The sequence below is a fragment of the Grammomys surdaster genome, unplaced genomic scaffold (genome assembly GCF_004785775.1).
Source record: "Grammomys surdaster isolate TR1022 unplaced genomic scaffold, NIH_TR_1.0 128, whole genome shotgun sequence".
Lineage (NCBI taxonomy): Eukaryota > Metazoa > Chordata > Mammalia > Rodentia > Muridae > Grammomys > Grammomys surdaster.
The window spans coordinates 3,705,363-3,727,489 of NW_021604586.1; the positions used below are offsets into that span (position 1 = coordinate 3,705,363).

Consider the following 22,127-nt stretch of genomic DNA (forward strand, 5'->3'; position numbering starts at 1 on the left):
CCTCCGCCTCCGCCTCCGCCTCCGCCTCCGCCTCCGCCTCCGCCTCCAGGAAGGTCTCTGGTGCTCTCGTTCTAACGCGTTTCACAGAAGACCATAGTCCTCGTTTACAAGGAATAAGAAGTTCCTCGGAGCCTGTCTGACAGGCCACGAGCGTTTGTTCCCTGAGGAATTTGTTAGAAGTATGGAAAGCAAAGCATAGTCACCCATACTGCAAGGGGGCTGCGCTCTCTGAGCAAACACTGGTGAGACCCTCCTGTCTTTAGGATGCTGTCTTATGCAGAATCCCAGCACAGAGGTCAGAAGAACGGGGACCATAGTGTCATGACCTCCCAAGGGGTCAAGCCAAGTCTGCTACCAATGAAAGACATGACTACATTTTTATTTAAAACAAACACTTGTCACTTGCTGCGAGGTGGTGGTGCATACCCTTAATCCCAGCACTTGGGAGGCAGAGGCAGGTGCATCTCTGAGTTGGAGGCCAGCTTGTTGGAGGACAGCCAGGGCTACATAGAGAAACCCTGTCTCGAGAAAAACAAAACAAAGCAAAACAAAAGTCAGCCTCTGTAGCACAGTGGCCCAGTTCTGTGTAGTTACACAGGGGGTGTGGGAGGTTGTCTGGAGATTTTAGTGTTCCCTATCTCTATCCCACAAACCACTGACAACTGGCTTCTTGCTAAGAAAACCAAATTGGCCCTGCCCTTGTCAGCACCACACAACCCCTTGACAACCCCTGTGCACAGAAATGGCACAGAGAAACCCTGTCTCAAAAAACCAAAAAATGCTCAAGGTTGTTGTGTGGGGAATTCCAGAAGCTTCCTGGGCAAAAATGCAGAACTGGAAAAATGCACATAGCCGACTTTATCGTGGCCTTTGATTGAGGCAAACTGTATACTCAAAAGTAAAACTTGTATCAGATCTGTAAAGGTTGAAGTTTACAGCAAAAGACAAACAAGACGTAGAGGTCTCAGGGGCCCACAGCTCCTCCGGGTGGATGGAGCCGGGCGGCCATCACTGACAGTGAGATGGGCAGTCTGGTCACCTGAGTCATCTTCAGTCTTTCAGGACCACTGGAGTCTGTCTGAAGTAAGTCTGTGCTGTCCCACAACCCATCCTCCTCCTGAGAAGCCCTGAGCTGTGACCTTGGAGAAGGCACCTACAGGCTGAGATTCCAGCCAAGGCCGGACATCACCCACCACTGACATCTGGGATGGGTGGGTGTTATGCACACACTGGGCAAGCACGCAGACTTCAAGTCTCCCCAAAGGTCCCAAGTCCTGTATTTGGGTTAGCAGCACAGTAAAGGCTTGGTCTCTGGGTAAATAGGTCGGGTTTGCCCACTTGTTCGCCAGACTTGCTTTAAAAGTGTGAGGAAGCTAGACGGGACCCCCATGGCAAGCCCGCTCTGACGACCTCCCCCCACAGACATTTCCTTCCGATCTCCAGCTACAAACCCACAAATTCCATGCTGCAGGGATGTGGGGGGTATTCTCACGGAGTAGCGAGATACTCATCTAAGCACCCCTGTCTTTCTGCTCATGACGGGCCATTGGGGCACTTCCAGGGACCCCCAGAGCAAAGGCCAAGCAAGGTGCTTCTTCACAAGGCAAGAGCGTACGCCCACAACAACCGACCACTGGTCCCAGCAGGTTTCAAGGCTCTTTGTGTTTGGATGCCATGGACAAAAAACGAAGTTTCAGGCCAAGGTTAACCTGCGCTCAGGGACCCTGGGAGGCAACACCTGTCAATTATGGCTTCAGAGGGATCGCTCCTGGCATGGCTGTGTTCTGATTAAGTATGTCCGTGATGGCCTGTGTGCAACCATGTGGCTCTGTGGTAAGGCTAAGCAGGAGGGAGGGCAGAGGGCAGAAGAGCTCTCTCTGCTCACCCAGCAGTGAGGAAGCTGGATGCTTTCTGCCCTGGATCCTTGGGGGAGTCCCCGCCCCTGGGGGAGTCCCCGCCCCTTCTCCAGGATGAGCTTCAGTCTTCATCCTCGGGGACTTCCCGCAGTCCCTCACTGTGCCCAGCCCGTCCAGTGATCTCCAACAGGATCCGGGCGTCAGGATTTGAGTCCAGGATGCTCTTCTTGTTCTTGTCCTTGGGAAGAGAGGGAATGGGTGGGTTCAGGACGCACACAGGGAGAAAACAGTGGCCACCAGCTTAGACCACACAGTGACTCCTCCCAGTGGCTGGCTTATCAGACCGTAGTCACAAAGTAGCCAGGTGCCATGGTACCCTGAAGCCTCCCTGGCTGGGATGCAATTACCAGGGTCATGCAGAAATCTACTGTTCTTGCAGACAGGTAGGGTGGGCAAAGGGCCATCTAGCTGGGCAAGGTGTGCATCTCAGGCCCCACTCCCAAGGCAAACCCACACTCCACTTTGCTGCATATATCCTGGCACGGCCCATAGCTGGTAAAGCCAAACTGTCCCCAGAGGGAGAGCAGGCGCACACACACAAACACACACACACACACACACACAGAGCAGAAAGGCTGCGGCTCTGTATAAGGTCACTGCCGTGTAGGACTTACCTGATATGTCTCTGAGGGGTTGCCGAGTCCCCACACCTCCATCTTATCAAACAGGAAGTCCTCCTGGGCAGACAGCTGTGGGCTGTTGTATGTGGTGCACGCGGGCTTGGCCTTGCTGTGTCCTTTCCCAAAGTCGGCAGCCACCCAAAGCCCAAAGTAATGGTGCTGCCCACCCATGCCCTGTAGAGCAGGTGGGGACAGGTGACAGTGTCAGCAGCCACGCCAGAGGAACAGGAGGATACTGAGTTCTTGACTAGCTTCAGTTACAGAGAGTTCTAGGCTAGCCTGTCTAAAAGACCTTGTCTCAAAAAAAAGGAGTAGTAGTGGAACCAGCCAGAGACATGGGGAAAGTAGGAATTCCAGACCTGTTTTCTTTTCCTGGGCAGGCTAGGGGTGGCAACTCAGTTACTCCTCTTCCCACTGCCAGGCTCAAGCCAGGTGTTACCCTGCCTCCCTGACAGCTTTGTCCTGATGTCACCTCCGTCACACCCTCTTGTCCCTGGTGGGCCTGGGGAACATGAAGTGACAACCTTCCATCTTGGACATATAGAGATCTTAGCCTATGTCTAGAAGCTGCTCTTGGTCCCCAGGACAAAGACAAATGGTTCCTGTGGATGTTGAGACTATTCCTGGGGCTGACAGACAAGCCCGTTCTGGGAGGGGTCCCGTGCCTAAACTCTGATGTCCTGGTCATCTGGCCATGTCCCTCTCGCTTGTTGAGGTAGCATCCTGGGAGGGAACCCCTGACCCTCTCTAGTGGGAAGCCTTGACTCTCACCAAATACAGATGAGAAGACTTACTTGTCAGGAAGCAGAACAAAGAAAAAAAGACAGCAGGCTGGGTGGCTCTCACCCATGCCAAACATCCTTGCAGGTATCTGTCCCGCTACATCCAACTGCCATTGCTGACCTGGCCTCCCCTCCCCTGCTCTCCCCTCCCCTGCTCTCCCCTTCCCTCCCCTCCCCTCTCCTCTCTCCTGTCTTTGCCTTCCTGTGGCTAGCAACAGGCAAGAAAATGGCTACCACAAGTAGAGCCCTCACAAGTCATTTCTGTCTCACGAGTTACCACTAACTAGACTCAGTGCCCAGAGCCCTCAGCTCAGGGATCTTCCACCACCGCCAAGCTCAGCACACGGGCTCACTGTGCAGGCTCAGCACGTGAGGTGGTCGTATCGATGTGGGGCAGGATGGCAAGTGACTTGTGATGTGTCCGCCACCAACACGCTCTCAGGACACAGACTAATCACTTGGGGTCTGGGAAAAGGGCCAGGCTGTTTGCACACAAACCATGGGGAAAACCTAGCAAAGGTACGGCGCCCCCTGAGGAAGATGTGCCCTGGTATTGGCTCTCGGCACACACCACGCGGAGAGCAGCCCACCAGGCTGGTGGGACGCCCCCACTCCCCGCCTGCTTACCAGTCCATTGGGCATGGTCTGCTGTCCGCAGTTCAAGTACATGAAGTGGTTATTGTAGCCTGTGTACAGGTGTGTGGCCATTCTGGGGGCGATGGAGAACAGGAAACACTTGTTGTCCCCTGAAAGTGACAGAGAGCCAAGGAAATAGTCACTGCCCCTGAAGCAGGCACAGAGAACTGCAGACGCCAACAGGCTGCATCTCAGAACACAGCAACAAGGATCTTGTGCCTCTCCGGGGAGGGTATGGAGTGGTGGTTGGGGGGATAGGCCCCAGGCCCCGCACAAGACAAGCCTTACGGATGTCTGGGAATGCTGATGGAGAAGGAGAGGGCCCAGGGATCCGATGTCAGTGACTGGACAATGCGATCACCTTCAGACCTGGCCACCGGGGCTGAGTCCAAAGCTCTCCCACCATTTCCCAGTGTTAGCACGGACCAGCCAGGAACATGAGCATGGGACCAAGTGGGTCTCCTAACTGATGAGCCAGAGGCAGGTGGTCACCATGGAAATGTGGACAGCTGTTGCACAGGTCAGTGTGTGTGATGTGGCACGGGGCTCCCCCCCACATAGAGAACCCGCTGTGCAGGAGACAGCACACCTCCAGGGCTGCCGGGACGGGAATGGACAGAGCACAGGAACTGTCTACTTCATCCCAGGATGCAGGGCAGGGACATGGGATGTAAAAAGGATGCCACTCAGCCAGGTGTGGTAGTGCACTCCTAGAATCCTAATACAGGAGCAGCTGAGACAGAGGGATTGCCTTGAGTCTGAGGCCAGCCTGGGTTACTGAGTTCCGAATCAACCTGAGCTGTAGCATGACCCTCTTAAGAGGGAGAAAGAGCAAGGAAGAAGGAAAGAAGGGAGGGGCAGGGGGGAGAGAGGGGTGGGGGCTCGATGGTACGTGCCTTTCATCCCAGTACTCAGAATCTCTGTTTGAGCTCAAGGCAGCCTGGTCTACATATGTAATTCCAAAATAGCCATGGCTACATAGTGTCTCAAAAAGAAACAAACAAACATACAAACAAACAAAAAGAAATCCAAGGAGGTGGGAGGGAGGGAAGGAGAGAGTACTGGGGTGGAAAGAGTCAGTCAAAGCCCCAGCACAGACAAGAGCCTCCATTCCCCTGACTTCTTCGTTTGGATAGAAAAGCCAAGTGGCATCTCTCGAGGCCCAGTGCCTTTCAATGGCTACTGGGCCCCATGACACCAAGCAAAAGGACGGGACCGCGGTCTGGGCCAAGGAGGCCGCATTGGGAAGATCACCCCCCAGTTCACCAGCGAGGACCTAAGAGCCCTGCCGTGCCCTTCTGAGCCTGTCAGAGCAGCACCACAGCATGGCACAGTGCTTTCTACCTGCAGCAAACACAAGCAAGCGGCACGGCTGGTCATCACACAGGGAAAGGACACACAGAGAATAAGCACCAGCCCAGAGCTGAGACGCAAACTCCCGGCTGCTCAGGCCGAAGCCTCGGAACACCAGCACATCAGGGAAATGGCCTTGGCTGGGGCATGGTGACAAAACATGGCCTAACATGCTAGCATGTGCAAACATGGCCTACTAATGCGCTAGCATGTGCAAACATGCCCTAATGCGCTAGCATGTGAGAACCTGGCGTGGGATTCCCAGCACCAAGAAAAAGAAGTCACTAAAGCCAAGTGCCATTGGCTCACAACTCTGAGCTGATGACTAAGACTCTTCAGGCAGGCATGGCTGCCCTCTGCTGGAGCTCCAGGCTCATGATGCAGAGGAAGTGAGGTCTGGAAGCACCCTCCTCACCAGCGCCAAGCATGCCTGTTTCAAAACCACCGAAACCCAGACCCGCAGCACTGCCAGAGGTCAGCGCAAAGGCTCTGGAGGAAGTGGAGTTCTTCTTGATCTCACTCAGCCCTTGAGTGGAGCCTGCGGGGGTCACAGTGAGGTGCAGCCTGCCCTGGACTGTCTGGTAGGGTGGAGGGCAAGCCCTTCCAAGGACAACATGGCAAACGGCACATACATGCAACAACCTTAGACAAACCATTCTGACCGGACGCTCTCTGGGGGATAGCAGTCCCCCCGCCCACGTTTCCCACCCCAGGCTCTAGAGCCGCATTGGCAGAGGGAAGATAAGGCAGCACTGAGGTACACTGTAACACCAGGCACCAGTGCTCTGGGTGAGAGCTGGCCACCTGTGGGCACAGGAAGCAGCCTGCCACCTGTGGAGGAGCCTGGGGACAGCTCCTATAGGGCAGTGACAAAAGGCTACAGCTGACTGGGTCACACATGGAGCCTCCACAGCCAACAAAGCCACAAAAGCAGAAAGGCTTGGAAATGGGGCAAGGCAACACCCATCGGGAGGGACAGAGCGGTGAACAAAAGCATCCCTGTGAAGAAGTGACTCACATCCCCTCCTGGGGATCTAGTGGCATCTGTGGTGTCCCCTGGAAGCAGGGTTGACTCCCTGGGCCAAAGAAGGGGTCTGTGATGCCAAACAGGAGCGTGGTACTTCTACTGCAGGTAAGAAACCACTGTGTCAGGAACCATATGTGTGCATGTGTATGCACATGTGTGTGCATGTGTGTGTGCATATCTGTGCATGTGTGTGCACTCATGTGTGCATATCTGTGCATGTGTGTGTACACATCTGTGCATGTGTATATACATCTGTGCATGTGTGTACATGTGTGTGCACATGTATGCATGTGTGCGCACATGTGTGTGCACATGCACAGATGTACACACATGTGTGCATGTGTGTGCATGTGTGTATACATCTGTGTATGTGTGTACACCTGTGCATGTGTGTACATATGTGTACATGTGCATGTGTGTGCACATGTGTGCATGCGCATGTGTGTGCATATGTGCACACATGTGTGTACATCTGTGCATGTGTGTACATGTGTGTACATATGTTCACACATGTGTGTGTGCACATCTGTGCATGTGTGTGTACATGTGTCTGCAAACATGTATGGAGTCCAGAGGTTGTGCCCAGGCATCGGCCATCCAACCAGCCCTCCCCAAGCTTCTCCAACCCCTCAGGGTTTAGACTCCTACTATGATTTGGGTGTGAAATCTCTCCCACAGGCTCACTTGTCTGAACGTGTGGAGCTGACTGTGGAGGGTATGGGACCTTTAGGCAGAGGAGGAGGAAGAACTTCACTGGTCTTAGAGGTTAGAGCCCAGGGCCACTTCTGCCCGGCCCCCACAGAAATGTGTGTGCATGCGTGTTTTGCCTATGTGTATGTATGTATCACATGTGTACCTAGTGCCCCCAGAGGCCAGAAGTCGGCATCAGATCCCCTGCCACTGGAGTTACAGACAGCTGTGAGCCACCATGTAAGGGTTGGGGCCCTCTGCAACAGCAGCCGGTGCTCTAAGCTCTGACCCTGCTGCAATGCTTTTAAAGCCACCAAGATGTAGGCAAGCCGCTGTCACCGGCTCCCACCACCACGGCTTGACCCCCATGATAAACTGTACCCCTGAAAACCGTGAGCCACGACAAGGCCTCTTGTCAGGTAGTTGGTCACGGCAACAAAAATGAGTGGCCTGGTTCTATCTCTGTTGCTCTGATAAGACCCAGAGAACAAACAGCACAGGACTGAGGGTGGTTTGTCTCATGATTCCAGATGACAGCTCATCATGTTAGGAAAGGTGAGGCAAGAACACAGCATCTAGGCATGCCATAGCCACAGTTGTGGCAGAGAGGGATCGCCCCCCCATGACGCTCACTAGCTCTCAGCTAGCCTTCTTCACAGAATGGCACCACTGACAAGGGATGGGGTCTTCCCATGTCAATTTGTCAATTAACAGCCTGCTCTGGACAATGCCTAAGACTGTTACAGTATCTTTTTTTCTCCTGATGTAACTGTTGTCTCTGAGGCTTCCTGTCTCCTGTCTGCTAACCTAGGCCTAGTCCTGGAAGCTTCTAGACTCCGTACAATCTCATCTAAGCCTAGAGTGTTTCCAGCCTCTGAGACTTGCTGCTGAATAAGCTCACCCTTTCTAGTTCTTTCTGAACTCTGGCTGGCTGGCTCAACTCAGCTGTTCTGGCTCAAACACCTCTCCACGCTGACTGATTCAATCTGGCTTCTCTCTCTCAGCAATCTCCTGAATATTTGCTCTGCCTAACCTCCAACTAACTCTGGCAATCTGTTCTAATCTTCTGGCTCCTTCTCACTCTCTGGCTCGTTCCGTCTTCACCTGTGTCTAGCTTGTTCTCGCTTCAACCTGTCTCTGTAAAACTCTCCTGGCTAAATTACCTCCTTCGTCTTTCCCTCTCTCTCTTAAGTAGCTTCCCTTTCCTCTCTCTTCTCCCCAGTTGGGCATATTCTATTCTGTCAAATCTTTCTCTGATTCGTACTTTGTCTGCCACTCAACTAGACATCACTCTTAAACATGGCTGCTTCCTTCTACAAACTAACTTTACCTTCATGGTTTGGGATTAAAGGTGTGTGTATGAAGGACCAGACTGAGCCACATCACAAGTAGAGACAGGTACTTTCAGAAAATAACATAATCTTGGGGCGGGTGGGATCACAGTGTGACCTGCAACATAAGACACCCTTCTCAGGGGCTCTGGGTTCGAGGTTGTGCCAGGTTGGCAGTTAGCACTGCCCAGTGTAGTACCCACTGCTTACCTTGGAACTGAGGCTTAATTTCCCAAGAGCAGGAAGCAAAGCCACCGAAGACGTAGCCATCCCTGTCCTCAAGGACAACCAGGCTGGGCCCCTGGTTCGTGATGTGGCTGCACAACTGGGAGAAGCTCTGTCCGTGGAGCTGTGTGGAGAACAGCAGGCGCCAGCGGTGGCGGTGCTCTGCTGCCAGGTGGGAGCTGAGGTAGATGACGGACAGCACATCCAGAATGCTCTCCAATGGCCTGCCTTGGTCCACGTGGCACTCGGGGACCAGCGTGGAAAGGTCAAAGGAGGAGCCCAGGAGGCACAGGCCCCTGTGGATGACCACACCCAGAAACATGCCCAGGTGAGGGACATGAAACACCCACTCCTCGATCATGGCTTGGTCGCAGATCTGGTCCAGGCACTGAGGGTCTGGAAACTGGTGGCCATCTAAGGAAAGAGAGAATCGGGATTGCTGAGTGCACGGTGCCACCTTCTGGTCACTCTCCAAGCCTTCGAAAACCTTCTGGCCACTGGGAGGTGGCTCATCTGAGCTGGGACATGTCTCAAGTCGAATGAGCACTCCCAATTTTAAACACCCGCTATGACAATTTACTGTCGCATGCCACAATATTCACATTATACAGATTAGAAGCATATTTTGAATTTTGAATATATTAGTAAAACTCTCTTCTCCATTTCTTTGTACAATCTTGTTCTTGTTGGAGGAAGGATCTCTTGTAGCTCAGGCTAGCCTCAAACTCACTATGTAGCTGAGGGTGACCTTGAACTCTCATTCCGTCTCCCAAGAGCTGATGTCACAGATATGTGTGTGCCACAACTAATTTATGCAGTGCTGGGACTCGAAGCCAAGGCCTTATGGATGCCAGCGCTACCGACTGAGCCACACCCCAAGCCTACTTTTGTTCTATATTAATGTGACCATTAGAAAAATCGAAGTTTCATGGGCTGGCCTATTTCGTTGTCTGGTATTGATTTGAACAGTTTGGCTCTGATACTCCCTCAGCCTTTCCCTCTCCTCAAAATCCACTTCAGAAGCCCGTGACAATGGGAGGTCTTCACAAGGAAGCCCAGCCTGGGAACCCCTCAGCTCCGATGTCCACGGAGATCACACTCAGCTGAGGGCAACAGAAGGCTGGAGACCTGTACTCTATCCTGGTGGGGTGTGGTTCGTGGAGCACCCGCTGGCCTACCTGGGAGGGGCAGGTTTCACCAACTACTAACCAAGCCTCTTCCCAAAACTATTCACAGTGTGGCTTCCCACTACCTAACTCCAAAGAGTTGGGGTGGCAGGATAACCTGTGGAACACCCATGGGATTTCAATTTGGGGTCCCCAGGTATAAAGCGGAGGTGATGCTAGAGCCTGCTAAGTTGCTATGGAGACGGGAGGAGCATATATGGTCAAACTCACAGAAAGAATCAAAGGCTCTGCTCACACTGTTCTCCAGGAGTGGAAACCCGAGTGTGAACTCAGTAGAGTTGATCTTTTTGTCGTTGTTAGTTTTGGAGACAGGGTTTCTCTGTGTAGCCCTGGATGTCCTAGAACTTGCTCTGTGGACCAGGCTGGATCTGTCTGCCTCTGCCTCCTGAGTGCTGGGATTAAAAGTGTATGCCATTACAACTGGTGGTAAGGTTGGATTTCGAACACCTTTGTCTTAAATGCCTGTAAGTCCAGCTCCAGAGGATCTGATAACCCTCTTCTGACCTCTGTAGGCACTCATGAGTGTACACATATATACACACGTAAATAAAACTAATTAGATGAGTTAAGACACTAAGAGTGGGGGGCTGGAGAGATGGCTCAGTGGTTAAGAGCACTGACTGCTCTTTCAGAGGTCCTGAGTTCAAATCCCAGCCACCACATGATGGCTTACAACCATCCGTAATGAGATTCGATGCCCTCTTCTGGTGTGTCTGAAGACAGCTACAGTGTATTCATATATAATAAATAAACAAATAAAAAAAAAAAGACACTAAGAGTGGTGGAAACCAAATCTTCACATGAGAACCTCTGGGATGCAGCCAAAGGACCGTTCAGAGGGAAACGTTATAGCTACAAACACCTACTCTGAAGAAGGCCGACCTCAACTGCATCATCTAAACCACAAGAAACTAGGAAGACAGGGCTGAGGGGACGGCTCGGTTGGTAAAGTCCCTGCCAAGCAAACCTGAAGACTTGAGTTCAGACCCACAGCTGTGTCCCTCTGCCCTCAGCACTGGGGAGGGGGGACAGACAGGTGCATCCCTGGGCTCCCCGGTCGGCCAGCCTAGCTGACTGGTAAGTCCCAGGTTCAGTGAGAGACCCTGACTCAAAATATAAGACAGTGAGTGGTTAAAGAAGATACCTAACATGAACATGTACAAACACACACACACACACACAAAATACACACAGAGATACATACATACACTACACACAGAGATACATACATACATACACACATACACACACCACACACACAAATATATATACATACACACACAATATACATAGAGATATATACATACATATACACACGTACACACACATACATATACACACATACACATATACAGACAGACATACAAAAATATATACACGCACAGAAACATACATACACAGATGCACACACACTACACACAGAGATACATACATTTACACACACAAACATACATATATACACATACACACACAACACATACATACACACACAGATACATACGTACATGCACACACATACACAGATACATATACACACACCACACATACAAACATACATAGAGACATGCAAACATACACACACACAAACATACATACACACACAAACATACATATACAGATTCACACATACATGCACACACATACATATACACATATCATACATAGAGACATACAAACATACATACACACACAAACATACATACACTCACAAACATACAGATATATGCACACATACATACATATACACAGATACACAGAATACATACATACTCACATAGAAACATACATATGTACATACACATGCAAACATACACACACAAACATACATGTACACACACAAACATACATGTACACATACAAACATAGATACACTGACATACAAACATATATACTCACATAGAAACATACATATATATACATACAGACAGACATACACACACACAAACATACATGTACACACATACAGAAAGTAAAAAGACACAATCAAGTCTAATGTCAACAGAAGTAAAATGGACCAGGAAAGCAGGAGAGAAGAATCTCCTAGACTGCTTTTAAAAACAGTTTTGTTTTTAATTCAACGGTCTGGAGAGACAGCTCAGCGTGTTAGACCGGACGCTGCTCTAGAAGAGGACCTGAGTGTGGCCCCCAGCACCCACGTCAGGCGGCTCACAACCACCTGTGACTCCAGCTCTTGTGGATCTGACGCCTTCTTCTGGCCTTCACTGGCATCTGCATGCACACACTCATACACAGACACACACACACACACACACACACGCAACTCACACGTATAAAAATAAACCTTTTCTAAAAAATCGACAAAAATACTGAGACCATTTCTGTAAGACTGACCAAGGAAAAGGATTTCAGACACTGAAACCAGAGGAGGGAGCGTGATGTCACAGCGGCTTCTGCACAGCTGAGGTACACAAGGATATCCCACAGCAATCGCAGAGCAAGGGAGGCAGGCACACGCCCACAGTAGAGCCTCCTGGGAGGCTCTAGTCATGGCCACTGCAGCCCTCCATCACGCCAAGGTCTGAATCAAGAGGACAGCCCCACACTTGCCTTGAAACTTCATCTCTGAGAGCAGCTGGGCAACCATCGCCTGCATACTGCTGGGGGGCGCCGCGGATTTCTTCCAGGTCCAGCCTCGAAGCTCATGCCGGTGGGTCAGCACATGCACCACAGAGGCCACCAGGTCCTCTGTGAACTGAGAGAGACATCTCTGTTAAAGCCAAACCTCCCCGACCCACTCCCCTTGCTCTGGAGCTGAGGACGATTCTGACCCTCCTGCCTCTATCTGCCAAGTGCTGGGATTACAGGTATGGGCCACTATACCAGCTACAAAAGCTGCTGGAGAGGGAGCTGTGGGCTTTGTGGACACCATGTGGACACTCCGCTAAGCGAGACTACATCCCTAAGCCCTCTTGACAAGGGTCTGACCAAGGTGCCTAGGCTGGCCTGTGACCCTCTTGAGTAGCTGAGACGTCAGGCCTGCGTCACCAGGCCCGGGCTTTCATTTTTCTAATTACACACTTAGCGCCCCTGAAAGCTCACCAAAACCCTAGTTCAAGGGTTCTGAGTCAACCAAACTGTTATGTGGGCTCAGTTCCCCAAGGCTGGCCAGCAATGTTACCTAAGCCGCTGTCCCCAAGTCCCCCACCCATGGACACCAAGTGTGTACCTTCTGGACATCTCTGGTCTTTGTAGGTCCCTCTGCAGCCGAGATCATGTTCATAAGCATGAGGCCCTTCTCCTCGCTGCTCCCTCTCAACAGCTGGGACAGGAACGCCGTGAACTGCTCCCTGGAAACGTTCTTGCAGCTCCCATGTGCCCTGTCTGTCGGCTTCACCCTCCGCATGCCGGTGTATAGTCTGGTGACCATCACTGGGGGAAGGGCCTCCTTGACATGGCTCTGTTGGGGACAAACAGAAGAGCGAGTTAAGCAGGGTTTAGGGGGGAACAAGCAGAGGGTAAGACCAACCGATGCTCTGCAGATGCCGCTTGCAACTGCGAGACCTTCCTGTGCCCCATGGTGCCATCTCCCCAGAAGATTTCGAAGTGTACTGGCTTGGTCTGAGGTAGAGCTCAGTGGTACAGGGCTCACTGTCATGTGGAAGGGCCCGGGGTTTGATCTGTAGCGGTGAAAATAAAAAAATGGAGGAGGAAGAGGAGGAAGAGGAGGAGGAAGAGGAGGAGGAGGAACAAGAGGAGATGGAGAAGAAAGAAGAGACAGAGGAGGAAGAGGAGAAGGAAGAAGGAAGAGGAAGAAGAGGAGGAGGAGGAGGAGGAGAAGGAGGAGAAGGAGGAGAAGGAGAAGAAGAAGAAGAAGACAGAAGCGGTGGTGGTGCACACCTTCAATCCTAGTACTCAGAAGCAGAAGCAGGAAGATCTCTGAGTTCAAAGCCAGCCTGGTCTATAGACCAAGTTCCAGGACAGCCAGGGCTACACAAAGAAACCATGTCTCAGAAAACCCAAATAAAGAAATGGGACCAGGCCGGGTGGTGGTGGTGCACGCCTTTAATCCCAGCACTTGGGAGGCAGAGGCAGGCGGATTTCTGAGTTTGAGGCCAGCCTGGTCTACAGAGTGAGTTCCAGGACAGCCAAGGAGAAACCCTGTCTCAAAAAAACAAAAACAAAAAAACAAAAAAAAGAAAAAAAGAAATGGGGAAATGGGACCAAAGGCTCTCCAGCTCATCATGGCCATCAGACACATCCTGTCTAGCCACTACCTGCACCTCACTCCCCAGCCTCCCCAGACCAGACATGTCCTTCCTGCCTCTGCCGCTCACTCTGCCTGGAGCCCTGTGATCTTAGATTCCTTTAGCTGCAGCACCCGTCTACATGGGGCTGCTCTGTATTAGCTGCATTCCTTCTGTGTTTTAAACTATTCTCAGTCTTGTTTCCCTTTGCAGTGCTGCAGAGGGAACCCAGAGCCTCATGCATGCCCGGGGAAGCACTGCCCACTGAGCTACAGCACCAGCCGTGAGACCTTAACATCCTGCAAACAGAACAGCTGAATTTGAGGATCAAATGTGACAAAGAAGTGGAAAAAAGAGTGTTTCTCACAAACGGCGTCACATGTGTCCTGCGGAGCAGGGTCTGTGTGCTGGACCCTCGCAGCACCTCAGAGCACCCATAGCCTGTCCCGATTGAACACTGCGGTTGCTGTCAGGCTCATCCCTCGTGCATGGAAAGGGTCTTCCTCAAAATCCTGAGGCATAGGAGCCACTACGGCCTCCCCTAAAGAAGATTCACGAGCCTCATAGCCACCCGTCACCATGTGCCTCGACTGATACTGTGGGCTTGACTGTCTACTCCGGCCGAACCTTAGTCACCCGCATACACGCGTGTGCATGCACACATATACACGTATGCCACATGTGGGGGTCCTTCACTTATGGAGCAACTGGTTGGCTGACCGTGATGGTGGCTCCCCAAAGTCCCCGTCCGCTGCCTTCTGTGTGCTCTAGGACAGCGGTTCTCAGCCTTCCTAAGGGTGCGCCCCTTTGATACAGTTCCTCATGTTGTGGTGACCCCCAAACAGAGAATTCTTTTTTTTTTAAGATTTGTTTATTATATTTATGTGAGTACACTGTAGCTGTCTTCAGACACACCAGAAGAGCGCATCAGATCCCATTACAGATGGTTGTGAGACACCATGTGGTTGCTGGGAATTGAACTCAGGACCTCTGGAAGAGCAGTCAGTGCTCTTAACTGCTGAACCATCTCTCCAGCCCAGAGAATTCTTTTGCTGCTGCTTTGTAACTGCAATTTCGCTACTGTTATGAATCAACAAGTGGATGTCTGTGGTTTCTGATGGTCTTAGGGGCCCCCTGTGAAAGGGTCGGTTGACCCCAGATGGGTTGAAACCCACAGGTTGAGAACCGTTGCTCTCGAGGCTAAAGGTTTTGAATGGCTTTGCAGATGTACCCATCCCCGGCCTCTGGAAATAATCTGATGTTTGCTTGGGTCCCCGTCCAGAGAAGCATGGTAGTCAGTCACCCCCAAGAAAATAGCCAACTCTCCCCTCTTAAACTGAGACTTTGGTGCTGAGTGAAGACACTGTGAAGTTCCCTGACCACATTCTACAGGCAACAGACAGCTGAGACACCAAGCGTGGTCTGGGTCACCACCCGGAAGGAGGCAGCTGTTCCAATGTCACATGTGGAGTTAGAAAAACCCCGAACACTCTCCCCTCACAATCCAGTAAGTCCTGTCCCTCGCCCCGCCTCCCTCCCTTCCTCCCTCCCTCCATCTTTCCCTCTGACCTTTCCTCCTGTTTTCTGAGACAAGGCCTCACGATGTAGCCCTGCACTGATGTCTCGGTGACCTTCCTTAGTCAGCCTCCTGAGTGTGTGAGACCACCGGCATGTGAGACCATGCCGGGCACCAGGTCCTTGCTTTAGTACACATAAGTCCCAGCAACTCGCAAGGCTAAGTAGGAAGAGCCACTTATCAAGGCCAGCCTGGGCTATACATTGAGTTCGAGGCTAGACCAGTGTTGGCTATACACCAAGACTCTGTCTCAAAAAAACAAGGGTGAGAGTATTGTTCGCCCATGGCCCATGGCTACTTTCTACCCTACGAGGACAGATCACTGTAACTGTGACATAGTCATAGAGCCAACCACACCAAAAACAGGGGCCCTTCACCAAAAATCAGCTTTTTAGTGCTTGGCACAACTGCAGACCCTAAATCCCACCCCCATGTGGCCGTTCTTGCCTTCAGCACCTCCAGAGAGAATGTCCCCGTTGCCACACCGCCTTCTCTAGATGACAGGGCATCAAACAGCCTGTCCACCTCAGCCTGCTCCTCGGGCAAGAACCTTGAGGCCATCCTCTGGTCCGACAGGCTCTTGGCATTCCCCATCTTGCCCGCTCTCTGGAGCTCTCTGCAGACCAGAAAGAAAGAGAAAAGCCACTACGTGAGAGTTGTGAGAGTCGCACAAGTATTGAGGGCCCAGGGTCAGGGACTGACCGCTCACTGCAAAATGCAGCTAAAATACTTTTAATGGAAATTTGAATCTGATGGGGTGGAAATTAACCGTGGACACATCTGAAAGTACGAAGGCCCCGAGTCAACGGAAGCAGCCTGGATTCCTTCTCAAAACACACTCCTTGGCACTGGTGTGGTGGCACGGCCCATAATCCTACCATTCAGGAGACTAAAGCAGGGGTGGTGGTGGTGGTTGTGAGCGTCAGGCCAGCCTGAGCTACATAGTTAAGTTTTAGCACTCCTTTTCATGGCTGTATAATATGCCATTGTATGGACATACCACATTTTGTTCACCAGTCACTAACTGGCAGGCATCCAAGCTGCTCCCACTGTGGGGCTGTTACAGAGAGTGCTGCTGCAATCCTGTATACTTGAACCTCTCTTTTTGGGTCTCTGTATTCCACCCACGGGTTTCAACCACAAGGTCCCACACTCTCCACAACCTTGCCAACCTTTGTGCTTTGCTGTCTTTGGGTGGTTGGGGCCCTGCTCTCGACAGGCTTCCGTGCTACCAAGTTTCCCCTGAAGACATGCCCCTCCAGAGGGCTCAAGGAGGCGGGCTGGAAACGGGGCTCGCTTAGCACTCCCCTCCCCCAACATTCAATCTAACTGCTTTAAAGATTCTCAGCGGCAGGTCCAGCCTGCACACCACAGCCAGGAGCACAGGCTGGCCTCACCTTGAAAGTGAACAGACAGCAGCACGGCTGAACCCCATCCCTCCAGGGACACAGCCTCCCACCCCCACCCCATCCCCCATCCCATATCCCCACCCCTCCCACCCACCACCCACCTCTCCCACCCACCACCCACCCCCGGAAGGCAACCCCAGCCGCAGCTCAGCCATCTGGGACTCAAGTTATCCGTGGCCACAGCTGAGTTTTAAACAGCCACAGACTTCCAGGAGTGTGGTCACCAGATACAATGTTGCAGCTGTTTAGGGAAGGGGGATGGCGGCTGCTTAGGAAAGGGACCATGAAGAATAATGTACTTCAAAGCAACTAGAAGGGCAGACTTCCCGCGTCCAGGGTGACAGCTATGCGGGTCACCCAGACTTGGAAGCACAGCAGGGGTTCACTGAGGCCATCTGAACACCAGGAACAGTGTGGTGATGCCTCGGAGTATCTGGAGGCAGGGTTGGGACAATTATAATGGAAAATGCCAACGTAGCTCTGGGCCTGGGGTCAGAGCTGCAGACCACGGGAGGGGACAGTGCAGTGACTCGGTTTCTTAATTTCCACCCAAGAAGGGCTAGGGCATAATTAGGAAGGGAGGTTGGCAGCCATGGGGATGGGAAGCGACAGACACTGGGTCATGTGGGTATGTACACGGTGCCTGCTCTCATCTGTGCAGCCTGGCCTTGCCCTCCATAGGGGAGTGGGAGGGCTTAATGATACCGCTGCTGCAGACTGACTGTGTGCACGGGAGAGCCTGCCCCCTGCCACAATACAAGGCAGCTATTGGCTGACACACACTAAATTTACCAAGACCCAAAGGCCCCCGCAACCCCGCAGCCCCGCAGCCCTGGACCTTTCCAGGGCATCGCAGCTACAAGAGATCTCAGGTTTTACTTCTCCCTTCCCAAAAGGCATGTGGATTTACCAAAGTCACCAAAAACGTTGCCACTGTTTCTCCCTGCGCCCTCCTGCAGATGACAGGCCTGTGGCAGTACACCCAGGTGTGTGATATTCCACCCGCAGGCTAGGCTTTAAGCCTCAAAGCGTCCTGCTGTCCCCGTCCTAGAAAATCTGAAGGAAACCTGGCCTGGTGGTGACACCCGTAATCCAGGCACTTAGGAGGCTGTGGCCGGGTAGTGAGTTCAAGGCCCGGCCTGGGCTACATAGTAAGGTCTTCTCTCTCTCAATCCATCTAGAGGCAAGCAGGCATCCAAAGGTCTGAGGGCTTCAGAAAGTTGTGCCTCAAGAAATCTACTAAGGGAATTACAAGGGAATCTACTACGGTTTGCAGACTGTAGCCTCCTGTCAGGGATGGAGGCGCAAGGGCTGCTGGTGGCTACTCCTACCCCAGCGAGTTCCTGGGAGATGTGAGACATACCTTCTCAGGGAGGTTTTCTTCCTCCTTGTCAGCCCTCACTATCCTTCTCCTGCCTCCTGTTTCCAACTGTTTGGCATTCATAACTTTTCCTGAAAAGCCCCCTCCCCCACCTCACGTCACCTCCGAGACCCTGCATGGATACTGTGCCACCCTGCCCTCTGGACCACAAGCTCGGTGCTGCTGAGCCCCCTGACTCCAGTGAGACTCTGCCAAGGACCACAAGCCGATTACTTGACTTGTCCTCTGAGGATCTCCCTGGTAGTCCCCACCCATGAACCCTTCCTTCTCCTTGTCCTTCCCTGTCCCCCATGGGGACCTCAACACCTGACCCTACAGCTCTTCCCTCAGGCCATGCCTGACTCCTGACTCCAATCTGAAAGCCACAAAAAAGGATTCTGCTCCAAGACCAACCAACCCTCCTGTGTCTTAGCCTGAGGTAACAGGACAGGGGTACTGATGTCTACTGTTCCCTTCAGCCTCTCAAGAGGTGGTTTGCTCTGTCATAGCTAATCTTGCCTGTCGACTTTATGAATTTGAAACCACCTAGGAGACACAGTTCTGGGTGGGTCTGAGGAGAATTTCTGAGACTAGGTTGATTGACGTAGGAAGACCCACCCTAGCTGTGGGTGGCTCCATTCCCTAGGCTGGGGGCCCAGACTGGATAAAAGGGAGAAAGTCAGCTGAGCACTGGTGTTCATCTCTCTCAGCTTCCTGACTGTGGGTGTCATGTGACCAGCTCCTCACGCCCCTGCTCCCATCCTTTTCCCTCTGGGATAGGCTGTACCCTCAAACTGTGAGCCAAAATCAATCTTTTCCCTCTTAATAAATAGCTTTTGTCAGGTGTTTGGTCACAGTAACAGAAAAGGTAGATGTCACCCTCTCCTTCCATTCTGTGGGTTTCCTAGTGCTAATTCTGAACCAGGTCCTAAGAAGCCCCCAGGGGCTCAAGCCCACCCTGTGCAGGGGCATCAACTGCATAATTCACAGCCTGGTAGTACTAAGCCATAGCAGTGAGGGATGGGGGCCGGATTTACTGAGAAAGAAATTGCTAAACACCAAGCCTTGAAAGGAAAGCAAGCCGGGGCAGCACAGGACAGGACCAGAGCACAGCTGCTCTGTGAGGGAAAGCAGAGGGAGGGGAAGGGCAGGTCTGGAGCCCATAGCTCAGGGAGAACTGGTGAGAGACCTTGAGAATACAGCTCTGCACCTGTACCACCCCCTTGGAAGGCTGCCTGTCTCCATTAAGGTGCAATAAGAATGATTCTCTGGGCTGAGGCTCTCCCTCCAAGCCGAAAGCTCTGTAATATGGCCAGAAATCTGTCAGCTTCCTGGAGAAAGCTCTCTGATGCGTCAGAGGCAGGTTCTGTCTGGTGTACAGGACCTCCATGGGGGCACCTTGGTACATAGGGTAGTTTTCTGCTGGCAACTTATGTCTACCCTTCTTTAGGTGAAGACACCTCTCTGTTACTGTAAGGTCACTTGTGGCACTGAGTATCAGCCTTGCAACCCAAAAGAGACATTTGTGAGGATCAGAGCCATTTTTCATGTCAGAAAGAGGGAGCAGGGGTCGCTGCTCACATCCACTGGGCCCAAACAGGAGAGACCCTTTAAAGGTCACCCACAGCGCTGACCATTCTCCACACAGGGCTTGTGAGCTCTGCAGTGGCAATATGGACATAGGTGGCCTCACCGGACACTTTGTCCATAACAATGGGCAGGTGACTGTTTTCCCACCTGGGTACAATCGAGGGGCAAGCCTTTCCCCGACCAGATCTAAGTCTCCTAAGCCCACCTGTGCGCTTTCTTAAACATTCCAGTCTCGGCCACAGCCCATCCTCAATACTCCACCAGCCTTGATAGCTAATCAGGTCCTTCCTCCTTCCCTACAACCAGGTGATCCTTCCCGGAGGAGCCCAGCCTCACCCCAACTGTGAAACTCCATCACCAAGTCACTGCCCCACGGCCTTAAAAGGACTTTGCCTTGCGGTGCTTTAATGAGCTTGGGTGAATCGTTTAACATCAGACGGAAGGAAGCTATCCAGGCCACCTGGTTCCTGCTTCCGGGAAACCAAAGACACACAGAGACGATCCCACGAAAATAGAAAGGAGCTCCTTGCATTTGTCACGAAGAATGGGAGAGCCGGCTCTTGGCAGTCCCAAGCTCCTGGTGGCAGTCTGGAGTGTGGCTAGGGCTCTTCCCATAGGACCTCCAAGAAATCGTGACACTCTGGTTCCTGGGGTCAACGGTCACCACCCCATCTGAACAGCCACACCAAGCCCATGTTTGAGTTCTGAAGTCTACTGGGGCCTCTGCTGCTGGCCTCCATCCGTGACAGCCTCCTGCAGGGGTGCAGGCCAGGGCACCCTCCTCGCCTCCCCCTAACTAGGTTTTGAGCTCGCCTCTGAAGGAACCCTGCTGGGTTTGTCTTGGAAAACAAGGCAGGCCCACGGATCCCTTCAGAGTCCAGCTTCACCCTTCCCAGGCGTTCTCTGCTTCTCTGACAACAGGAAGACTTCTTGGGAGCTGCTCAGGTTACCCCAAAAGCCTTCCTTCCTTCCTTCCTTGAGCTATCCCCCGCCTCGCCCGGGGCTCCCTCCCTCCGGCTCACCAGCCTTGGCCTACAGGGACCGAGCTCCTTCCGGTGCGTCCAAGGCTGCAAGGTTGCCCGGGTCGCCCAGCCCAGCCCCTAGCAACAGCGCTGACGGACGGTCATGAGCACCAATTGGAGAAGGGTCATTTAGAGGTGGAGCCCGAGTCAGATCTTAACCAATGGGATTGTAGTTCGTTCACAGGGAGTGGGCGGAGCCTGAGGGCGGAGAACTTGAGTCTGGACAGCCGAGCACCTGGGGATGGGTGACAGCGGCTCGGGTTCTGCAAAGGCTGTGCGTGGGGCTTGAGGAGGTGATGGCCTACAGGGACCGAGCTCCTTCCGGTGCGTCCGAGGATGCTGAAGGGCTGGGAGCGGATCGGGAGGGTATAAATGCAGGGAGCTGATAGAAGGGGGCTTCCAGCAAGGGAGCTGGGAGCAGAGTAGGGATGCCACGAGCAGAGGAGCTGTGAACAGAAGGCCTGAGCTGGGGATAGGCCCCCAGAACTAGGGTGGAAAAGCTGACCTCCTTACCTCCTGAAGTCCATTGCGCTGGCCAATAGAGCACTTGACACACAGAAGCAGATGCCGGCCGGTCTTGTCCCCAGGAGTGGGATAGCTTGCTGGCAGCCCTACCGGGCCTTTTCTGGTTCTGGAGACAGACAACGACAGAGGTAGGGTACAGGAAAGCTCCAAAATTCTCAGCAGTGACGTCCCCACTGTCGGGCAGCCTCTTCCTGCGAACCCCACCGTCCGAGTGGCGCAAGGGAACTCCTCTGAGTCCCCAACGGTAACAGAAGCTGCTGTCTGAAATTATAGCTGGAAAAAGGACACCAGGGGCCGGAGAGGTGGCAGAGTAATTAAGAACACTTGCTGCTCTAACAGAGGGAAACGGGAACCCACACTTCAGTTCAGGCTGCTTGTTAACTCCAGTTCCAGGGGATCCGACGCCCTCTCCTGGCCTCCAGAGGCATTGCACACACGGTGCACATGAAGCAAAACACCCACACATTTTTTATTATTTTATTATTATTATTATTACTGTGACACCAGCCCAGCTGAGTGTGGTGGCATACACTTGTAATCTCAGCACTCCGAGAGAATTAGACAGAGGGATTGCTGCAAGTTGGCGGCCATCCTGGTCTACACAGTGAGTTCCAGGCCAGCCTGGGATACAGAGACTGGAAGTTTTGAAAAGACGCTTAGAGAAGCGAGAGCA

At 52.5% G+C, this 22,127-nt stretch overlaps 1 protein-coding gene across 2 annotated transcripts; it reads right to left on the bottom strand.

Annotated features, from left to right (window-relative positions):
* Positions 1-1,247: 1,247 nt before the first annotated feature.
* Meak7 (MTOR associated protein, eak-7 homolog) lies at positions 1,248-21,556 on the bottom strand. 2 transcript variants are annotated; one of them, XM_028753161.1, is made up of 8 exons: positions 21,443-21,556; positions 15,996-16,164; positions 12,955-13,185; positions 12,336-12,480; positions 8,566-8,994; positions 3,946-4,064; positions 2,531-2,710; positions 1,248-2,094 (listed from the first exon to the last, which is right to left on the bottom strand). In XM_028753161.1, exons 1-8 carry the CDS (start codon positions 21,454-21,456, stop codon positions 1,978-1,980), a joined length of 1,404 nt encoding a protein of 467 aa, XP_028608994.1. In that variant the 5' UTR covers positions 21,457-21,556; the 3' UTR covers positions 1,248-1,977. The 2 variants fall into 2 exon arrangements, with proteins under 2 accessions (XP_028608994.1, XP_028609005.1); XM_028753172.1 differs by lacking the exon at positions 21,443-21,556 and adding an exon at positions 20,930-20,994.
* Between the last annotated feature and the right edge of the window lie 571 nt (positions 21,557-22,127).